Source organism: Hemiscyllium ocellatum, chromosome 18 (genome assembly GCF_020745735.1).
Source record: "Hemiscyllium ocellatum isolate sHemOce1 chromosome 18, sHemOce1.pat.X.cur, whole genome shotgun sequence".
Taxonomy (NCBI): Eukaryota; Metazoa; Chordata; class Chondrichthyes; order Orectolobiformes; family Hemiscylliidae; genus Hemiscyllium; species Hemiscyllium ocellatum.
In genome coordinates, this window is record NC_083418.1 from 61,708,611 (window position 1) to 61,732,103 (window position 23,493).

At 41.7% G+C, this 23,493-nt stretch overlaps 1 protein-coding gene across 1 annotated transcript in view; it reads left to right on the plus strand.

Annotated features, from left to right (window-relative positions):
* Positions 1-23,493, plus strand: part of caprin1b (cell cycle associated protein 1b) — a 101,695-nt gene that overhangs the window by 33,425 nt on the left and 44,777 nt on the right. Inside the window, exons 6-11 of the mRNA XM_060839074.1 lie at positions 3,020-3,157; positions 4,285-4,337; positions 4,926-5,012; positions 8,821-8,988; positions 14,599-14,707; positions 15,712-15,773. Of these exons, the coding sequence (XP_060695057.1) occupies positions 3,020-3,157; positions 4,285-4,337; positions 4,926-5,012; positions 8,821-8,988; positions 14,599-14,707; positions 15,712-15,773 (617 nt within the window). The remainder of the gene's footprint in view (positions 1-3,019; positions 3,158-4,284; positions 4,338-4,925; positions 5,013-8,820; positions 8,989-14,598; positions 14,708-15,711; positions 15,774-23,493) is intronic.

Here is a 23,493-nt window from a genome sequence, read left to right on the forward strand (position 1 = left end):
GACTGTTGCTACTACCCAAACTGTACATGTCACTGGTCCTGACTTTGCTTTGATCAAGCCTCTTAGCCATGCAGGGTAATTTCTGTCATTCCTGCACCAAACATTGTTTTTTTTAGATTTAGATTACTTAGTGTGGAAACAGGCCCTTCGGCCCAACAAGTCCAAACCGACCCGCCGAAGCGCAACCCACCCATACCCCTACGTTTACCCCTTACCTAACACTACGGGCAATTTAGAATGACCAATTCACCTGACCCGCACATCTTTGGACTGTGGGAGGAAACCCACGCAGACACGGGGAGAACGTGCAAACTCCACACAGTCAGTCGCCTGAGTCGGGAATTGAACCTGGGTCTCGGGCGCTGTGAAGCAGCAGTGCCAACCACTGTGCCACCTTGCTGCCCATTGTGAGCTGGCTCTCTTGCTTGGTCGAGTCTGGCATTCATACTGGCATCTTGTGTTTGAAGAATGAACTCTATGCATGTCCAACCACTTGGAGTAGTCATTCAATAACAAAAAATATTGAACCCTTGGAAGGAGCTGCACAGTGAATGTGTGACCCAGCCCAGAGTTTACCTGCCATTCCAAAGAATGTGAAAGAGCTACTGCAGGTAATTTTTGTCCATGTTGCCACTCTTGACACTACACCAACATAACTATGTCTGCATCCATTCTTGAAGAAGGGCTTATGCCCGAAACGTCGATTCTCTTACTCCTTGGATGCTGTCTGGCCTGCTATGTTTTTCCAGCACCACATTTTTCAACTGCACATATGGTCACCCAACCTTTCTTGCCTACGTAGGCATATTTATGCTCCGCGTTAGTCAAACTCCTAGATGCATATGCTATTTGGCATTCCTTTCAATGGGGGCGAGTATGAACTAATACTACCAGAATGCCATAAGGGGAGGCATCACATGTTTATACCAGCTTTTACTTGGGATCATTGTGTGCCCAACATGTTAGATGATATTAATTTCTTCACTTCCTTGAAAGCTATGGCGTGGCAATGCAACCATTTGTAAGGCTAACCCTTAAAAACTGGCTTTGCGATCACAAAAGGCCATGCTGGTATCCATCTCCTTCAAAACTGGGTGACCATATAACTAGCTGTTTATTTTGGTTCTGATTTTGATGTTGCTAAGTCACTAAACTGTTCCAAACTAGATGTAGGTGGATTTTCCAGGGTATGCACTGTGCTGAATATTGGGTATGAGTTCTCGTTTTGGTATAGTTGGACTCTAGCTATCTCAAGAGCGCATACCAGCAGCAGTTATACTGGCTTGCCAGCCCAGATCCTGAAGAAAATTTACAAGTTCAGCTGAGCCTTGGCCTTGTTTTGGGATTTTGCCTTCACTCAAATGGTGTTCTCCAAGCTGAGTTGAACTGGCAAGGGCGTTCACTTACTTCGGAATACCTTGCTCCATGTGCTTTTTCGAGTGATAAAACTGGTTGTAGTGCCTGCTTAGAAGTCTAGTTGGGCTTCAGCTAGTAGATGCTTTTGGATGGTTACATCATGAATCCCACATACCAACCTGTGTCTCATGCCTCTAACAGTTGTCTGAACCTAGTCAGAAATCCCAATACAGATTCCCCTGGTTCTCGAGTTGCTGAGTAAAACCAATTGCATCTCAAAATGAGAGGTGGTTTTTGGTCATAATACTCTTTCACGGAATCCATTAACTCTTGAAAAGCTTTGGTATCTAAAAGGAAATGTAGGCTCCTAATAATGCAAAAGGCTCTGGATCCACAAGCTGTCAGCAGTATTATTTGTTTTTCATTACCCCCAAAGACATTTTCCTGCAGAAAATAATGGATTCTTCCCACAGACTGGGCCCAGTCTTTGGCAGGGTCGAATGAGTCAAGCTCCCCAAATAATAGCAGAAATGCTTACCGAACTCAGATGACTGTTGAGTGAGTTGCTTCAGGAGTGAGCTATACTTTTGGTGTCACTGAAATAATTCCAGAGACCGATATCTTGTTTTCCAAGTTATATTTTATTTATACATGGAAAGGCCTTGGCTTTAGTCTAGCTCCTTGAGAGCAAAATCTTGAATGTGGGGTCCCTGATTGGACCAGATTAATACCCCTAACCAGGGAATTTATATTCTGAGGTCAACCTCGGTGTCCTCATTACAGTTACTAAAAACTTGTTCTAGAAGATAAATTAAGATGTTTTATCCAATCAACAATGTGAGACTTAACCTTGGTTTCAAAGAGCTATGTTGACTGGTCAAGGTTAATTTATTTCTTTCTCCATCGATGCTGCTGGACCCAGTTTGAATTTCTCTCGCACTTTTGTTTTTATTTCAGAATTCCAGAATCTACAATACTTGGGTTTTAATTTGAATACTGTTTATCTTTTGCAAGTTTTTTTTTGCACGGTGCTCATTGAATTCATGTCAGACTTCTGGCCTGTCAACTTCATTTCTCTGATTCTAGTCAATGAGAAAGTGTTGCTACCTCAAGTAAATTGTTCCACAAATTAGGTTGATATTAATTGCTGAAGCTCTGCCACTGTAATGAGCTTAGTTAAGCTTTTAAAGTAACATTTTGATGTGTGTGTATATTGCTAATACTTTTTTCACTGGAGTGTTTAGCTAACATTCCCAGGATTGAGCTTTAATTTAGATTTGTTGCAATCTTTTCCCCTTTTGGAGAAATGGTGTGGGTCAGGCTTTTAGTTTTGAAACTGGGTCTGTAATTTGAATGTAAAGGACTTCAACGGATTATCATTTGAACTGATAGTTATTACTTCTCACAGCACATGCCATCTGCTCTATGAAGTTATATCAAGCTCACTTGGAGTTTGATGCTAGTTCATGGTCCAAAATTGCAAATAAGAACACAGTCTAACAAATAGGCATGGTCGGATGAAGTCCATTAGCTTGAAGGTGTGCTGGATAAGAACACAAGAATTAGGAGCAAGAATAGGCGGTTCAGCCCTTTCAGTCTGATAAATTAGTAAGGGATTTTCTGTGGAGTAGTGAAAAACTGAGACAATTGCTCGAATTTCCAGACAAGAGCTTGAAGACCATTGTCAACAGACTCCTACAGAGTGGTTACTTTGACAGCATTCATAATCATCAGAATGGCGTGTGTGAAGAAGAAGAAGAACCATCGCCCTTACCTGTTGAAGAACAGCCTCCAGAACCAGGTATAAAACAAATAGGACCATTTGTTGTTAAATCGGATACTTACATTTTAAATGTCTGAGTTTGAGTGTACACAACACTTTGTTTCATAGTATCTGCTCATTAAGCTGAGTACAAAATATTTTCCAAAGTCAGTCACTAAATAATGCCATGGTTGACTAAGTTTTTGGAATGAGAAAATCAGTTACGCCATCATTTTCTAATCATTTAATCTTTTGCACATTAACCAAATGTTTTAAGGTATGTCCCTCGATCAGCCCATGTATTCAAATCCTGGAGGTGTCCCACCAATTTGTTAAATATCAGAGTCAAAAGCTCAGAAAAACGTTAAATCTCCACTGATCAAAAGGACCACATGACAAGATTTAAGCTTTGATTGCACATCAACAGACTGGACAAAATTGGAGCAGAAGTAATCCATTTGTATATCCTTTTTAATTGGTTTCATAAGATCATAGTTGATCACTTTCTATTTGGAACAGCACATTCCCATCTACTCTGCATAGTTTCTTTTTGGGCAAGGGAATTAATCCACTTTTGCTGAGAAGATTTTTCATGACCTTGTCTCCATCACCCGAGGCAAAATTCCAAAATGACTTGTGCATTTTTTCCTCTCTCAAAAGTCCTTCTCCATGGTCATCAGAATCACAGGAGCTTACGTCTGGGTAGAAATGTTACTTAATTGCTCTCTAGAATTCGGTTGCATTCCATCTTGGAATTAAATCTACAGTTTAAACTACAACTGATTGAGGCATGACAACACTGATCCTTCCATGTGAATCTTAGAAACTAACAATCTTTCCACAGTCAGAACAATGATCTTTGCACGATTGACAGGAGTGAACATTGTCTGTGTTCCACTCAGTCTCAGGACTTGAGAGTCCCTCTTGTCACATAATCAACAAGTCTCCCAGGTTTCTTATTATGTAACCTAGAAAGAATTCTGTCCATGTTCATTCCATGTTTTTCCTTTTGAGAGAGTGCAAAAACAACAATTGTCTTAACTCTGCTCTCGTACTGTGCAATGTTACATTGCATTGATTCATGGTGAGCAGTTCATTGCTTTTGTTCTTTTTCAGTGTGACTTTTTTAAAACTTTAAAGTTTGCATTATTTTAATACTTTTGCAGAACCTGAAGCAGTTGAAGAATATGTGGAGCAAACTGATGTTGAAGCAAGAGAGGTGAGTGGCAATTACTATATAAGCCAAGATCGATTGTAAACTTTGGTATAGAATGTCTAGGTATGCAAGCCACAAAAACATAGTATATTAGTCCATCAGTATAAGGACAGGAGCGCCTCCACATACAAATTTTTTAGCTTTTGATTTTTCTTCTGATTTGGCTGTGGTTTTAATTTGCATCACATTTGTGATGTGTCATTCCTCACTGAAACAAACGGTAGTGGACCTGTTGAATAAACCATGTTATTTCATTATCAAGAGAGGTGTTAAGCAGTAAAAACTGCACTGATTCATTGAAATAAAGTTGAATTGTATGTCGAGCTTTAACCTGAAGTAAGAGTGTTGCTGCATATCATTCCCCTTGTTCATAAGCGAACTTCTGTTTTCTCCCCTAACAAAAGAAAAATAAGTAAGGTTTTTGTAGGAGTGTGTTAAGACCCCATGCTTTAAGCAAATGGTATAATTAACTTGTGTTTTCCTTGGGTGTAAAATTATCCTGTACACACGAAACAACGTGGTGTTAGGAATTACTGTCCCTAATAGTTTGACTTGTTTTGAAAATATAACATCAATCAATTTGTTTTCCAGTTTGTGAACAGGCAGTTCATTGCAGAGTCGCAGTTCAGCAGCAGTCAGAAAGAGCAAACTGATGAATGGAACACGGAAACTGTTGAGGTAACTGATTTTGCAATTAACAAATAGGCTGCTTTGGAAAAATAGATGAAAATTTGTTGGGTTCTAGTCCATTCAGTTTCTTCTACAAGGCTGAAACTAACTACAGTGACGTTCAAGTTTTTTCATTGTATGACGTGGGTTTATTTTGGGTTCCTTGTTTTGATTACAGATTTCATTAAAATCTATCTTCAAATGCCTTTATGGAGCTTTTGAAAGAATTTAAGCTAATATTTGCTTTTTTTCAAAGAATTGGCATGCTGTTGAAGATTTTCATTTTGCAGTCCAGGACAGACAAAGATTATAAAATGTAAAACGGAAGAATAGTTTATACTGTGTAGGAAAGAAATAGAGGGTAGTAACACATATAATGCTGGTGTAATGTTGCATGTCTAAAATAATTGTCTGTTGACAGATGCTGCCAGACCTGAGTTTTTGGAGCATTCTGTGTTTGTTGCAGATAGCCAGCATTCGCAGTATTTCACATGGAAAAAGAAGTTTTTTGAAGTAGTAACAAAGAGGATTGATGAGGGCAGAGTGGTAGAGGTGATCTGTATGGACTTCAGTAAGGCGATTGACAAGACTCCCCATGGGACACTGGTTGGCTAAGTTAGATTCTCGTGGAAAACAGGGAGAACTCGCCATTTGGATATAGAACTGGCTCAAAGGTCGAAGACAGGGTGGTGATGGAGGGTTGTCTTTCAGACTGGAGGCCTGTGACTAGTGGAGTGTCACAAGGATCGGTGATGGGTCCACTACTTTTTGTCATTTACATGAATGATTTGGATGTGAGCATAAGAGGTATAGTTAATATGTTTACAGATGACACCAAAATTGTAGTGGACAGCAAAGAAGGTTACCACAGGTTACAGTGGGATCTTGATCACATGGGCCAAGAGGCTGAGGAGTGGCAGATGGAGTTTAATTCAGATAAATACGAGGTGTTGCATTTTGGGAAAGCAAATCTTAGGAGGACTTGTAACCTTAATGGTAAGGTCCCAGGGAGTGTTGCTGAACAAAGAGCCCTTGGAGTGCAGGTTCATAGCTCCATGAAAGTGGAGTCGCAAGTAGATAGGACAGTGAAGAAGGTGTTTGGTATGCTTTCCTTTATTGGTCAGAGTATTGAGTACAGGAGTTGGGAGGTCATGTGGCTATACAGGCATTGGTTAGGCTACTTTTGGAGTATTGCATGCAATTATGGTCTCCTTCCTATTGGAAAGTTGTTGTGAAATTTGAAAGGGTTCAGAAAAGATTGACAAGGATGTTGGCAGGATTGGAGGATCTGAGCTGTAGGGGGGAGGATGAAGAGGCTGGGGCTGTTCTCCCTTGTCCATTGGAGGCTGAGGGGTGACCTTTTATAGAGGTTTATAAAATTGAGGGGCATGGATAGGATAACTAGACCGATTCTTTTTCCTGGGGTGGGCGAACGCAGAACTCGAGGGCATCAGTTTAGGGTGAGAGGGGAAAGATATAAAAGAGACTTAAGGGCCAACCTTATCACGCAGAGGGCAGTATGTGAATGGGATGAGCTGCCAGAGGAAGTGGTGGAGGCGAGTACAATTGCAACATATAAAAGGCATCTGGATGGGTCGATGAATAGGAGGGGTTTTGAGGCATACTGGCCAGGTGCTGGCAGATGGGACTAGATTGGGTTGGGATATCTGGTTGGCATGGATGGGTTGGACTGAAGGGTCTGTTTCCGTGGTATACATCTCAATGACTCAATGACTGAATGAGGGGTTTGTTTGGCAAGTAGGCTGATGTAGTTGGTGGAGACGTTGCCATCAGGAATACACCAGGAGCAATTATCCCTCAAACATTGTGGTGCAATACCTCAGCCTGCTTTTCCTGTATAGAGAGAGTGTCACCTTGCAAATGTTTTCCTTTCTATCTTTTATATTTGTTATCAATTTGCTGTTTTTGCACGATTGTGATGAGTACAAGACACAATTTTTAGCTTGCTTGTGTTTTCTTTGTGGCTGCTTAAAATATGGCTGGGGCAATGGGGTTACAATTCTAGAAGCACTTTGAACCTTGGTACTGCTGAGGGATGACCTTGTAGAGGTTTATAAAATCACGAGAGGCATAGATAAGGCAAATAGCTGAAGTCTTTTCCCTAGGATGTAAGTCTAATGTGAGAGGGGAAAGTTGTCTGAGGGACAGCTTCTTTGACAGAGTGTGGTGAGTGTGTGGAATGAGCTGCAACAGGAAATGGTGGAAATGGATACAATTACAACATGTGAAAGATATTTGGACGATTTACGGGGCTCGGGTTAGAATTACGACAGCGTGCTCCCCAGTTGCCTGGATGGGTGCAGCTCCAGCAGCACTCATCATCATCATCCGGGACAAATCAATTTGCTTGATTGGCACCACATTGACAAAATCCGTTGTTTCCATCACTGACATGCAGCAACAGCTGTGCCAGCTCCAAGTTGCACTGCAGAAATTTACCAGTGATCCTTAGACAGCGTCATCCAAACCCATAGTCACTTCCCTCTGGAAAGACAAGGGCAGCAGATGCATCGGACTGCCATCATCTGCAGGTTCCCCTCCAAGCCACTCACCATCCTGACTTGGAATTATATCACCATTTCTTCACTGCTGTTGGGTCAAAATCCTGGAATTCTGAAGGGCATTGTAGGTCAACCTTCAGCACAGCGACTGCAACGGTTTAAGAAGACAGCTCACCGCCATGTTCTCAGGGGTAACCAGACATCCCATGAGTGAATAAAACAAGACAAATTGGTCTTAGAAAATATATATTGTTGCAGAAGTCCTCAGCAGCCTATCTCTAGTGTGTGCCATCTTTATGGTGCATCCTTAAGATTAAATCATAGAGGTTTCAAAAAGACATGAGAGCCAAATTTTTTAAACAGAGGGTGATGTGTGTGTGGAATGAACTTCCTGAGGAAATAGTGGATGTGGATCCCATGACGATGATTAAATGACATTTGGAGAAGTACATGAATAGACAAGGTTTGAAGGAATATGGGCCAGGAGCAGACAGGTGGGATTAATATAGTTTGTGACGATGTTCGGTATGGACTGGTTCAACTGCTGGGTCTTGTTTCCATGCTGTGTAACACACATGAATAGGAAGAGTTCAGAGGAGTATGGACCAAATGCAGGCAAGTGGGACGACTTCATTTTAGAATACCTGGTCAGCAAGGATATGTTAGACTGAAAGGTATGTTTGTGTGCTGTATAGAAAAATGTGCAAGTGGATGGTGAATGGTTGGCTATTTTTCTATAGCATGCACCATTATCTGTGGAATATTCTTTCTTGTGTTTCATTTTCATTCTGACTGAATAGCAATCTGAAATAGGATCTGTGGATTTTTAAGCCTTTTGTAATGCAAGTATATTTACATTACAAATTGTAGTGCAGCTGCTGAGATCAGGTGATAGCACAAAGTGTGCCTGAATCTGTAGATCTATGCATCTCTTTGGTAACTGCTGTACCAAGTCTTCGCATGAGGCCATTTGGGATGATTGCCAATTTGAAATCTTAGTAAATCTTTGCTGTAAAACTAGCTGGGCTCATGCATAATTCAAACACGTTGCATCTAGGATTTTAAATTTGTGAAACTTGTGCTAAAATATTAAAATGACTACATCTTTCAAATGATCAACAAAGAAACATATTGAAAACTTAGGGTTCTCATTTTGATGTTGGATAATAAGTCAGATTTGTTTCTAGGGCATTGCAAAATTATCTTTTGTTCTTGTGTGTTTAATTCAGGGATTAGTTACTGTTGATCAAAGTAGAATGGTATAAATTCTTTGTTATGCACTTTCTGTTATATAGGTTATAAATTCACTGCAACAACAGCCACAACAACAACAACAGGTACAGCCACCTATAGTAACTGAAAACCATGCACTGAACACTGTTCCTCCCTCAGACCCATTGGTGAGAAGGCAGAGAGTGCAAGACCTTATGGCACAAATGCAAGGAACTTTCAACTTCATACAGGTAAACAACATTCTGATTTCTATCATTAAAGGGTTTAAAAGCAAGGTTGAAAGCTTTGAATTTTTCTTAATATGTAAAAGTCAGCAGGATAGTAGTGTGATATACAGCAAGCATTGTCAAGTGTATGCAACTTGAAGAACTTGGACTCATTTGTTGAGTTGGAGTCCAAGGTTTGGAAATGTGTACCATGATGCAGATTTAGTCTCACTCCTTTGGTTAAATATTTGATAGTTACTTCCTCCTCCAAGGAGAAAATATGTGTGGGCAGATATGTGGATCCAATTTGTAGCATGGTTATCAGGAACCTGTAGCTTGGTTGGTGATATCAAGGAGTCCATGGCGCTTGAGTAAACTGAACATATTGTGCTGCAGGGTGTCATCAAAGTAGGGTGAGGTAAAAGGCCCGTCGTAGTGGTCCAGGCCAGTGTGCTTGTCAAGGGCGGGGGAATACAAACTCTCTTTGACAGCCAAGGGCCTGTCTCGCAGGAGCCATAGTTTAGGAAATCTCAAATCTGTAAATCAAATTTGGAGCGATGGGAAATGGATCTAGTTTTGATCTGTGCTCTATCTAGGGAACACAGAGATTTGCTGGGTGTGTGAGAGCAGTTAGTTGGAAAGCAATAAAGATAATTTCTGTATTACTCTCTCTCTACCGCAGGAAAATTGTCACTGGGTCAGTATGATCAATGTTGTGGTCTCTGAACAGTAACTATGATATAGGCTGGGAGTATTCAGGAAATAATGGTTGGGACGTTGGACATGTGCAGTGATAATCGTGGGTGATTTTAATAAACATTGTTTGACTTGGGTTGGCAAAGGTATGCATGGTAGTTTTGAGAGTTTCTTAGAGCTGCATGTTATAAAGCCAACCATAGAGTCAGATACTAGATCAGCTCATGTGCAATGAGTTAAAAATCTTACACCGCCAGGTTATAGTCCAACAGGTCTATTTGAAAGTACTAGCTTTCGGAGCACTGCTCTTTCGTCAAGTAGCTAGTGGGGCAGGATCATAAGACACAGAATTTATAATACAAGATCATGGTGTCATGCAACTGATATGATATATTGAACAAATCTAAATTGCTGTTAAGTCTTTCTGTGCAATGAGACAAGATTAATTCATGACCACATTAGAGATTTTGCATGGAAACTGGTCATTTATATGGTTGAGTATCATTGTACATTTGAGGGAGAGAAGAATGAGTCTGAGGCTGGTATTTTAACTTTGTATTTAGTCATATCAAATGTAAACATTGATGGAAAAAAAAGATGTTTTGTCAAAGCTGTTCACTTTACACTCTTAGGACAACTTGCAAGAAATAGCAAGGTAAACCAAAAACAAAAATTGTGTTGGAAGAAAGAAGAGTGCTGATTGGGTTGCAAGTGGACTCTGATAGAGATGTTACCCTAGCAAATACATCAGTCAGTGATGAATAATATCTTTGTTGAAATTTTAACCAAAGTTGACTCTGGTGCATTGAGAATGGTTGTCACCTATTTGTTGAGTTGAAATAGACTCAGGTGTAGATGTTCTTACTATCTGCACAGAATAGTGCCGAGGGCAGTAGTCTAAGTGTGTCACACTGCAGGCCTTACAGACAGTGCTATGTTGATTAGCATAATTCTTGCGCCCTCAGGATTACTGAGTAGATGGCATTTAATGTTGACACTACATTTTGTATGGATTACCTTAAATTAAAGGCAGTTATTAAAGGAATTTGAGTTTTAAAGTGAACTGGCGTATGCAGGTATGGGATACGTGAGTAGATATGCAATGGCAGAAATTTCAGGAGATATTTCAATGTATGTAAGTGGTACATTTAATTGAGAAAGAACTTGAAGGAATGAATGTATCAACCTTGGATAGTTATAGAGTCATAGAGATGTACAGCATGGAAACAAGACCCTTCGGTCTAACCTGTCCACGCTGACCAGATATCCCAACCCAATCTAGTCCCACCTGCCAGCACCTGGCCCATATCCCTCCAAACCCTTCCTATTCATATACACATCTAAATACCTCTTAAACATTGCAATTGTACCAGCCTCCACCACATCCTCTGGCAGCTCATTCCATACATGTACTACCCTCTGCGTGAAAAAGTTGCCCCTTGGGTGTCTTTTATATCTTTCCCCTCTCATTCTAAACCTATGTCCTCTAGTTCTAGACTCCCTGACCCCAGGGAAAATACTTTGTCTATTTATCCTATCCATGCCCCTCATAATTTTGTAAACCTCTATAAGGTCACCCCTCAGCCTCCGACGCTCCAGGGAAAACAGCCCCAGCTTGTTCAGTCTCTCCCTGTAGCTCAGATCCTCCAACCCTGGCAACATCCTTGTCAATCTTTTCTGAACCCTTTCATGTTTCACAACATCTTTCCGATAGGAAGGAGACCAGAATTGCATGCAATTTTCCAACAGTGGCCTAACCAATGTCCTGTACAGCCGCAACGTGATCACCCAACTCCTGTGCTCAATACTCTGACCAATAAAGGAAAGCATACCAAACGCCTTCTTCACTATCCTATCTACCTGCGACTCCGCTTTCAAGGAGCTATGAACCTGCACTCCAAGGTCTCTTTGTTCAGCAACACTCCCTAGGACCTTACCATTGAAGGTATAAGTCCTGCTAAGATTTGCTTTCCCAAAATGCAGCACCTCGCATTTATCTGAATTAAACGCCATCTGCCACTTCTCAGCCCTTTGGCCCATCTGGTCCAGATCCTTTTGTAATCTGAGGTAACCCTCTTTGCTGTCCACTGCACCTCCAATTTTGGTGTCATCTGCAAACTTATGAATTGTACCTCTTATGCTTGCTTCCAAATCATTTGTGTAAAATGACAAAAAGTAGAGGGCCCAACACCGATCCTTGTAGCACTCCACTGTTCACAGGCCTCCAGTCTGAAAAACAACCCTGCACCACCACCCGCTGTCTTCTATCTTTGAGCCAGTTCTGTATTCAAATGGCTAGTTCTCCCTGTATTCCATGAGATCTAACCTTGCTAATCAGTCTCCCACGGGAAACTTTGTTGACCGCCTTACTGAAGTCCATATAGGTCACATCTAATGCTCTGCCCTCATCCATCATCTTTGTTACTTGAAAAAACTCAGTCAAGTTTGTGAGACATGATTTCCCACGTACAAAGCCATGTTGACTATCCCAAATCAGTCGTTGCCTTTCCAAATACATTTATACCCTGCCCCTCAGAATTCCCTCCAACAACTTGCCCACCACTGAGGTCAGGCTCACCGGCCTATAGTTCCCTGGCTTGTCTTTACCACCCTTCGTAAACAGTGACACCATGTTTGCCAACCTCCAGTCTTCTGGCACCTCACCTGTGACTATCGATGATACAAATATCTCAGCACGAGGCCCAGCAATCACTTCACGAGCTTCCCCCAGAGTTCAAGGGTGCACCTGATAAGGTCCTGGGAATTTATCCACTTTTCTTAACCATTTCAAGACATCCAGCACTTCCTCCTCTTGTAATCTGGACATTTTGCAAGATATCACCATCTATTTCCCTGCAGTCTATATCTTCCATATCCTTTTCCACAGTAAATACTGATGCAAAATATTCATTTAGTATCTCCCCCATTTCCTGTGGCTCCACACAAAGGCCGCCATGCTGATCTTTCAGGGGCCCTATTCTCTCTCTAGTTACCCTTTTGTCCTTAATATATTTGTAAAAACCCCTTGGATTCTCCTTAATTCTTTTTACCAAGGCTATCTCGTTTCCCCGTTTTGCCCTCCTGATTTCCCTCTTAAGTATACTCCTACTTTCTTTATACTCTTTTGAGGATTCACTCGATCTATCCTGTCTATACCTGACATATGTTTCCTTCACCAAACACTCACTTTCTTCAGTCATCCAGCATTCCTGATACCTACCAGCCTTCCCTTTCACCCTGACAGGAATATACTTTCTCTGGATTCTTGTTATCTCATTTCTGAAGGCTTCCCATTTTCCAGCCGTCCGTTTACCTGCGAACATCTATCAGATAGCAAGAAAAGGTACGTCATGCCATAACATGCAGCAGAATCTGTGGAGGAACAAGTAATGACAAAAAGTTCAATAAGTAGGGTAATGACTACTAGATAGAGTTTTCTGGGAATAGAAAAGTAGATTTTGGAAGTTTCTGTCGATTTTTAAACACAAAGATTAAGTGACAGAATCAGAGCAATCTATAGTCAAACCTGCGGGGAGAGCAGGTGAACTAAATGGGTATTTTGTGCCGACCTTGACGAAAAGGCAAAAAAGGACCCTAGGTGTAATTGTGCCTGACTGTGTGCAAGTCATGAAAATTGAGATAGTTAAATTAATTAAGGAAGGAGTACCAAGATGATTATTACACTTGAGAGCTGACTTCCCTCCAGATCCTGAAGAGTTTGATGCTAGGAACTTTAAGTGGTTGCTGAATTCTGTTCTAAGTTTGAAAAATTCCTTAAGTTCTGGAATGGTCCATCAAATGGAAAAATAACTATTGTCCAATCTTTAAAAGAATAAGTCCATTTTGCTTTCTACTTTCTTTCAGATTGTAAACGTAATACATTTTTACCTGAACTTTTTATCCTACTTGTATTAATTTCACTTAGCAGTCTATTGTATGTCAGATGTGCTTTGAATGTCCAGATGCACAACGTGAGTTACATTACTTGTTCAGTTTTATTTCCTGTTTGTTGCTCAAATTGATTAATGGGCGGCTGAGGTGCACAAAATAGGAAGGTCGCATGTTGAATTGTAAGCTAAGGTTCACCTGAAATTGGATAGCCTAACAGGTAGATTACAGCATTTCAAGAATTGCTCTTAAAATGGAGCAAGAGAAAATCAGTTAGGTTAATGCTAAAAAGCAGTCATTTTGAGGCAAGATTAGATTCAGTGATAATTTCCAAGTTAGAATCTGATTTTCAGCATGCAGATACACACATGAAGATAAAACTGTGAAGTAAGATCTTGGAAGGAAGTCACATGATTCAAGTTTCCACTTAAAGTTTGAGCATTATTAACTTTTACAAACCACAGAAGTATACTTTAGTATTAGATACTGCCTTCAACATTTTTCTTGCCCTGATGTGTTTCAAGGCTATGGTGAATATTTGTTTTATTTTCAATTTGCAGCAAAAACTGCAAAATATTTAATATAACAAAAAAACTTCATAGTTCAGTAGGAACAGTAATTGTTTCAATGGGATCTCATATTTTCGAACTGGAAAGCATGTCGGCCTGTTCTTCTCTATCTAGATTTGGAAGGAAAATAAGTTGGTAGTTCGCCGAAGTGGTGTGTTTCATCTCGCAAACCAAATATAGTATTCAGGGGGACCATTTGGGCCCTTGGGATATCTGTGCTGATTCAGTACTGAAGCAATCCACTTGATCTCACTTAGTTGGTTTTTTTTTCTCCCATATTGCAAAGTTTAGTTTTTTTAAGTATTTCTCTAGTTCTGAAATTGAGCAGGTCCCAAAGCCTGTGTTATGTAGTTTGGGAAAGATATTCTATTTTATGTTCATGTTTATTAAAGCTTTGCTGAATATGCCAAATGGATTGTATGGTTTGGACTGTACTTTTTTAGGACATATTTCACATACTTATATTTTTTTCCCCCAATAGGAATCGATGATCGAGTTTGAGAGTCAAACAATTGACCCTGCTATTGTTTCAGCACAACCTATGAATACAGCACAATCCATGGAGATGCCCCAGATGATATGTACACAAGGTAACTGATTGTGCAGGCTTTGTGTTTGAACAGTAAACCAGAAAATGCTGTTTTCCTTTTGAAGAGAGCCTCAGTTCAGAACTTTTGTGAAACTATCAGTTAGGTTTCTAATGGCATGTAGAATTGAAACTCCTATGTCTTTTTTGTTGGTCTTACATTTCATGTGCTTTCCCCTTTGTAAAATCCAAAACATCGTCCATTTTCTCAAATACACTAGCGAATTTAAACACTCTCGTCACCACTGCTGTCAACTCCTCCCTGTCGGTAAATTGTCAGACTACTTGTAGATGAGTAAAGCGTTTCTTCAATTAAGTATCATTGTTGGTTCTCATTCTATCATTCTCCTTGATGACACTCAAGATGCTCCTTGTCGCCAACATACTGTCTATGATCTTTGACCTATTTGATCCCATGTTAAGATACTGACTACATGGTTATACTATCCCTAAGAATGCTTGTTTCTATCTTAAACATGGCACACCTCAGTCCTGCTTCCTTTCATCTCTTGCTTAAACCCTTACCCAAACCTTTGTTACCTCAGCCTTTTGACTTGTAAATATACTTCTGATGAGCTGATGATGTATAACATTAAGTCAGCTTGAAATTCTAGTTCTTGACTGCTGATGCCTTAGTCGGGCCTTTCTGGAGCTCTCCAGAACCTTTCACCTTTTTCCTTTTAAAGACCCTTGACCAAACCTTGGGCCATAATCTCTGAAAACTCCATATGTGGTGCAGTTGCAATTTTGCTTTATCAGGCTCCATGAAGCACTTGGAGAAGTTTATGAAGTTAAAGGTGTCATTGAGATAAAAATTTCTACAGTTCTGTCATCTCAACTATGTTAAGAAAACATAGTTGTCATGGCGTCAGGTTCACTCATTCAATAATATGATTTGCATTTTACTTTATTACATGAAATTACAAAGACTCAAGTTCTCATGCTAATCTGTTTCTAATGATCTTGTAATATTTTAATTGTAATTCTAAGTGTTTTTTTTCTCTCTAGTGCACAGTGAATCCAGACATGGTCAACCTAATGCTGTTCCTGTTCAGTCTGAAGCTACACCGGTAATTTAAACTTTCTAATAGACTGATGTTTGAATTCTAACACTCAAGAAAATATTAACATACGTGCTTTAAGTGAACAGCAAGAGAAGTTAAACATAAAGTAAGATCACGGATGACATAAAGGGAATTGAGAAGTTAGGAGCGGAGGAGCCTCATCCCTAATTGTTGAGGAACAAATTTGAGGTTCTTGCAGCTTGTATGGAGTAGGTTTAAGGGCTGTAGTGTAGGTGAACTTGTTAACTATGACCCAGAAGGCATTAAGGTGCAGCTAGTTGAAAATAAATGTTGTGAGTGCCTAGGCCAGTATAAGTAGGGGGTAGTTAGTACTATGTGCAGCCAGTAGCAAGAATTCACAAGATTGTGTTGCTTTGTTTATCTCCAAGTTCAGGATATCTGCTCAACTCTGCAAGGCAACTTGCACAAGGAAACAGAAGATCTTGTTGTTGTGGTCCATGTAGGTACCAAGAAAATAGGTAAGACTGGCACAAAGATTTTCCTTGAGGTGCAATATCATGATCGAGGCAATAAAATAACAAGTAGGAACTATGAGGTGTTTATTGGTTGATTATTATCTCAGCCACTGTGCAAATTGGTGTCGGGTAATTAAGAGATGAAACCATGGTCCAAAAACTGATAATGGAAAGTCGGTTCCAGTTTGTGGGACATTGGGTAGCAGTACTTGAGAAAATGGGGACTCACTTCACTTGAAGTGGCAGTGTTCTTGTGAATCAACATGTAAGGACGTAGTGAGGGATTGGAAATAAAAGAAGAGTGAGGGGAACATGTCGAGGAAGATTGAATAAATTACAGGGAAATGAGACAGTGTTTCAAGGTTACAATAAAGATAATGTTCGTCAAGTTTTGGGACGAAGAATTACTGACTGCAAACTCGCGTATGACCGTAGATAAGGCCAGAGTTTGCAAAAGAAGGAACGGAACTGAATTCGAGGCTGTGGTTGAATGCTGCCAGTATTGGCAACAAAAAAATTGTCAACTCAAAAAGAAGTGCACATGTATGACCTGAAGGGAACAAAGTTGGGATCTGAATATACAAAAGTGTACAACATTCAGACAAGGCAGTAAACTGGGCAAGAAGTAGTGAGGTAACTCATAACTAAATAGAGCAATGTGACATTAATCAGAGGTAAACATAGTTATAAACTTGAAGACATTAAAATGGTTTGGCTGGAAACAAGAAACAGTAAGAGGCATAAAACTGCTAGAGTTTATTTTATAGGTGATCAAACAGGGCTGTTCACACAAATCACAGTATAAATCAGACTTTTGCATGGACCTCTTTGATGTTAATATTGATCTCTCTCTGCACCACCTTGACAGCTGCAGCATTGTATTCTGCACTCTGTTCTGTTATCCTGATGCAGTTGTATATTACAAACTGCCTATAAAACCCTTAAGGCAACCCTTTTTTCACTGTACCTCAGTACATGTGACAGTTATCCATCAAACCAAAATCAGAAAATAGTACTCACAGGGCATTTGAAATTGCATGTAAAATGGATAAATGGGTAGTCGTGATGTAAAAGATGAAATGTTGAAACTGTATGAAAGATGGCTTTCTTGAGAAACCAGTTAGGGAACTTGCTAGTTTAGATGAAGAGCAATATAAGAGCTAGTAATCTTGTAAATAAGCCTGCAGAAAAGATTGATGATGATATTGAATTTTGAATTAATGCTCAGTCAGAAACGAGAGTTTTAAATCTAAACAAAGGAAGTTATTGAAAGTTTGAGTCTCTGATTGGTTAATTTGGTTTAAGGCACTTTTGTAAAAGGTATGACAGTAGACAGCTCATGGTTGAACTTCATAAACTCGCCCATAATATGTAACGAAAATGTATTCCTTTAATGCACAAGGGAACATCAGGACAATTGTTTCAGCAATGGTGAACTAAGAAATTCACACTGTTAGTTCTACGGAGCATGAACATAAAGAAGCCAAAATAAAGGGTTAGCCTGAGGATTGGGAGCACCTTGGAAATCTAAGAAGCAGGACCCACAAAAGGATTAAGCAAGGGAAAATAGAATATGAGAGACAATTAGTAAGAAACATAAAGTGGACTGTAAGTGCTTGTAAGTGATTATTATGAAAATGGATGCCAGAAAACATAAGTTGAATTGAAGTAGCTAAGTCCCCTGGGCCTGATGATCTCCACCCCAGAGTGGTGCAACAGGTAGCTATAGTGACAGGGCTTGTATTCAAAGATGTATCGATTTGAAAATAGTTCTGGTGGATTGCAAGTTTTAAGAATGTAACTTGCCCTTTACGAAAAGTAGTGAAAGGAAAAGGCAATTATTGACATAGCACCTAACAGTACAGGTAGGGAAATGCTGCAGCATATAATCGAGGATATGATAAGAATATACTTTGATGAAAAGTGATAGGATTGGATGAAGCCAACATGAGTTTTATTGATGTCACATTAACTGAATAGATGAGAAGGGTCAGTGTTGTATCTTTAGACATGCATATCACTTTGAAGTTCCATTTAAAATCGAAGTCACTAAAATTCAAGGATGTGGGATTAGGGGAAATATACTGCCATGGATTTGAAAACTGAATAATAAGCAGTATGTAGGGAATTTGAATAAATTTGTCATTTTGACGTTGGCAGGGTGTGACGAGTCCACGAAAACATGAATCATGATTTCCTGAATGGCAGAGCAGACTCAACATGCCAGTTGGCCTTCTCCTATTTCGAATGTTCTTATGTTTTTTATAGCAAGGATCAGTGCTTGGGCACCAATTATTCACAATTTATATCAAGGATTTGTTGTTGAGATAAAATGTTTGCAAGTTGTAGACACATGCTGATCCAACCAGTGATGCTCACATACCATGAGTGAATTAAAAAAAAACGCTTAGTCAGAATATGAATTGTCAGAAAGATGAATGGGTGCTTCGAGGATTTGAAGTCCGGTCAGTGAGTAAAAATAAAATTGGAAAATAGAATACAATGGGGAGAATTAGGAGGTTATCTACTTTAGTACTGGATTAGTGGTGCTGGAAGAGCACAGCAGTTCAGGCAGCATCCAAAGAGCAGTGAAATCGACGTTTCGGGCAAAAGCCCTTCATCAGGAATGAAGGCAGAGAGCCTGAAGCATGGAGAGATAAGCTAGAGGAGGGTGGGGGTGGGGAGAAAGTAGCATAGAGTACAATAGGTGAGTCGGGGAGGGGATGAAGGTGATAGGTCAGGGACGAGAGGGTGGAGTGGATAGGTGGAAAAGGAGATAGGCAGGTCGGACAAGTCATGGGGACAGTGCTGAGCAGGAAGTTTGGAACTAGGGTGAGGTGGGGGAAGAGGAAATGAGGAAACCGTTGAAGTCCACATTGATGCCCTGGGGTTGAAGTGTTCCGAGGTGCAAGATGAGGCGATCTTCCTCCAGGCGTCTGGTGGTGAGGGAGCGGCGGTGAAGGAGGCCCAGGACCTCCATGTCCTCGGCAGAGTTGGAGGGGGAGTTGAAAAGTTGGGCCACGGAGCAGTGTGGTTGATTGGTGCGGGTGTCCCGGAGATGTACCCTAAAGCACTCTGCTAAGAGGCGCCCAGTTTCCCCATTGTAGAGGAGACAGTTGGTCCAGGTAAATTTAAGGTCAGGGTGAAATGTGTTGGTGAAGTTCATGAATTGCTCAACCTCCTCGCGGGAGCACAAGGTGGCGCCAATGCAGTCATCAATGTTGCAGAGGAAGAGGTGGGGAGTAATTACGGAAGATCAACTGTTCTACGTAGCCAACAAAGAGACAGGCATAGATGGGGCCCATACGTGTGCCCATGGCTACCCCTTTGTACCTCCCTCCCCTTCCTGGACCTCTCCATCTCCACTAATGAAGACCAACTTGACACTGACATTTTTTCCAAACCCACCAACTCCCACAGCTGCTGGTGCTCACCTTCCACCCTACCAACCTTCGCATAAACCACATCATCCGCCGACATTTCCGCCACCTCCACAAAGACCCACCACCAGCGATATATTTTCCTCCCCACCCTTTTCTGCCTTCTGCAAAGACAGTTCTCTCTGTGACTACCTGGTCAGGTCCACGCCCCCCCCTACAACCCACCCTCCCAGCCTGGCACCTTCCCCTGCCATTGCCGGAATTGCAAAACCTGTGCCCGCACCTCCTCCCTCACCTCTATCCAAGGCCCTCAGGAACCTTCCACATCCATCAAAATTTTACCTGCACATCCACCAATATCATTTATTGTATCCGTTGCTCCAGATGCGGTCTCCTCTACATTGGGGAGACTGGGCGCCTCCTAACAGAGCGCTTTAGGGAACATCTCCGGGACACCTGTACCCATCAACCCCACCGCCCTGTGGCCCAACATTTCAACTCCCCCTTCCACTCTGCCGAGGACATGGAGGTCCTGGGCCTCCTTCACCACCGCTCCCTCACCACCAGGTGTCTGGAGGAAGAACGCCTCATCTTCTGCCTCATAACACTTCAATCCCAGGGCATCAATGTGGACTTCAACGGTTTCCTCATTTCCCCTTCCTCCACCTCACCCTAGTTCCAAACTTCCAGCTCAGCACTGTCCCCATGACTTGTCTTACCTGCCTATCTTCTTTTCCACCTATCCACTCCACCCTGACCTATCACCTTCATCCCCTCCCCGACTCACCTATTGTACTCTATGCTACTTTCTCCTCTGGCTTATCTCTCCACCCTTCAGGCTCTCTGCCTTTATTTCTGATGAAGGGCTTTTACTGTTCCTCGGATGCTGCCTGAACTGCTGTGCTCTTCCAGCACCACTGATCTAGAATCTGGTTTCCAGCATCTGCAGTCATTGTTTTTGCCTAGACTCTAACCTCACACCTTTAATGCATACTCTGAGTTGAGATGTCACTTCTTTGAACCTTAAATTATCTTGGGAATGCGAGTTGAAAGAATATCTGGGAACTACATATTCATGAATCGAAACCAACAACCCATTCTAAAAGATGAATGACTAGGTTTGTTCAACATATCATTTCAGTTCCAAGGCACTAATCTTTCGCTATAAATTCTGTCTTATGGTCCTGCTCCACAACCATTTGATGAAGGAGCTCCTATTTTGTTTAAATTGGTAAAGTACTTTTCCAGCTTCCTTTCATTTGAAAAATGCAAGTGATAATATAGTCTATGAATACGACCACAAATATTTTGTACGGCTGTCGTATATTAAGTTCTTGCTAAGATATTACATCATGCATAATCTGTTAAGTACCTGTACGTCAACTACCAGTGGCTCATGAAAAGGACACCCCGAGGCCTTTGGAAATCCAGTCGCCCATTATTGAAGAATGACAAAAATCAAGCCAAAATCCACATCGTCTAAACCACTGGATAAGATACTGGACTTCACAAAACTTTTAAAAGAGGAGAGCTGGACTGAACTCTGGGGAAAACACAGATGACCTTCTCAAACTATTGATTGCCCTGAATCCCAATTTTCACCACCTCTGAAAGGAACAATCAACCAAACTTAACAGACACTAGCCCAGAGAGAGATTTTACACCTCAGGCTATCCAGCACAGACAGTATGGGGCCTGCAGCAAGACCAGGCATTCAACTTCAGTCAAAATCAATTCACACATACTCTAACCATTAGAAGGCCAATTAACTTCACGACCACCTGATGGTGCTTCCAACTAAACATGTTGGACTATAACATGGTGTTGTGTGATTTTTAACTTTGTACTTGCCAGTTGAACACCACCTCCAAATCATAACTTCAGAAGACTTTAAGCGCATAAAGAAAACTTGAGGGTCACACAATCGGTATAACTGATCCCAACTGATGGGCGGCACGGTGGCACAGTGGTTAGCACTGCTGCCTCACAGCGCCTGAGACCCGGGTTCAATTCCCGACTCAGGCGACTGACTGTGTGGAGTTTGCACGTTCTCCCCGTGTCTGCGTGGGTTTCCTCCGGGTGCTCCGGTTTCCTCCCACAGTCCAAAGATGTGCGGGTCAGGTGAATTGGCCATGCTAAATTGCCCGTAGTGTTAGGTAGGGGTAAATGTAGGGGTACGGGTGGGTTGCGCTTCGGCAGGTCGGTGTGGACTTGTTGGGCCGAAGGGCCTGTTTCCACACTGTAAGTCTAATCTAAAAAAAAACCTTTTGCACAAGCTTCCCCATTGTCTTCTATCAATACCAAGACAGGCACTATGCCCTAACTCTTGCGCCCCTTCTCCGCACCAACCCCCAGTTCACCATCAAACCTGCTGGCAAAGATGGGGTGATGGTCAGAACGGACCTGTATGTCGGACAGGCTGAACGCCAACTCTGACAGCACATCCGACCTCTCCCTTGCCCACGACCTCACCGCGCCCATCATGCCAAAACCACTCTCATTGTCCATGCCTTCCACTGCCTCCAATCTCAGACCCCAGCACCTGACTGCCTGGTTCTCCTGACTCCCAAAGATCCAAATACCCAACTACCCAGCCCACCCATTGTCTTGGCTTGATCCTGCCCCACTGACCTCATCTCATCCTATCTTGACTCCATCCTCTCCCCCTTGCTTCAGGCACTTCGCACCTAGCTCCACGACACCAAACGCTCCCTCCATCTCTTAAAAACTTGCAGTTCCCCAACCCCCAGCGTTTAATCTTCACTATGTATGTGCCATCATTACACATCCATACCCAACAAGGATAGCTTCCAGGCCCTAAGCTTCTTCCTCTCCAGTAGACCTATCCAGCCCCCCTCCACCAATACCACTGAGCCACCGTGCTGCCTTTTCCAAAGTGGAATTTGTAAAATAATACATTGCTTGCAGATTGTGCACTTTTTCTGAGCAAAATCAAATGAACCTGCAAATGCATATTCACCCCATAGACTTGTGTATGTGTATGCTTGACAGTGAGGGTGTATGCATGTCAGTGTACGTGAGAGTGAGTGTTTGCGTGTGTGCATGCTTGGTAAAGTGTGTGTGTGTGATGGAGTATAAACCTATGAGAGTGTAGGGGGTGTATACGTGTGTATGAGAGGGGCTCTGCATGAGTATGAGAATATGTAAGATCATGTGTGAGAGAGAAAGAGATGACTGTGTAGTGTAGTCGAGTCACCCGTGGTGTGATGTGAACCCAAGATCCTGGTTGAGGCCATCCTCATGGGTTCCAAACTTGGCTGTAACACTCAGCCAGTCTGTGTTGGTGCATATCCCGAAGTCTGCCTTTGAGGATGGTCACCCAAAGATCCGAGGCCGCATTCCCTGACCGGTTAGTCAAGTTTGGTATCCATGAGGATGACCTCAAACAGGACCTCTGGTTCATTTCATATTACAGGTGACACCACAACACTATATGCACATGCTCTCGCACAAGTGTGCACAATTCCCCACATGCATGTGCACACAACCCCACACCCACTCATGCTTATTCACCATCACACTCACATTTAACCAAGCATGTATTCCTGATGTAAGGCTTATGCCAGAACGTTGGTTCTCCTGCTTCTCAGATGCTGCCTGACCTGTTTTTCCATCACCACACTCTTGATTCTGATCTTCAGTCCTCACTTTGTCTAAGAATGCACACAGGCAAGCACACACGCTCTGTCCCAAATACGTATTCAAACACTCACACACTCCCCCCCCCCCCCCCCCTCTCTCTCTCTCTCTCTCTCTCTCTCTCTCTCTCTCTTGTGTGCACACAAATAATTATATCTCAATTAGATTTACAGATACTTTCTATTTTGCTCAAAAAATACGAGCAATCTG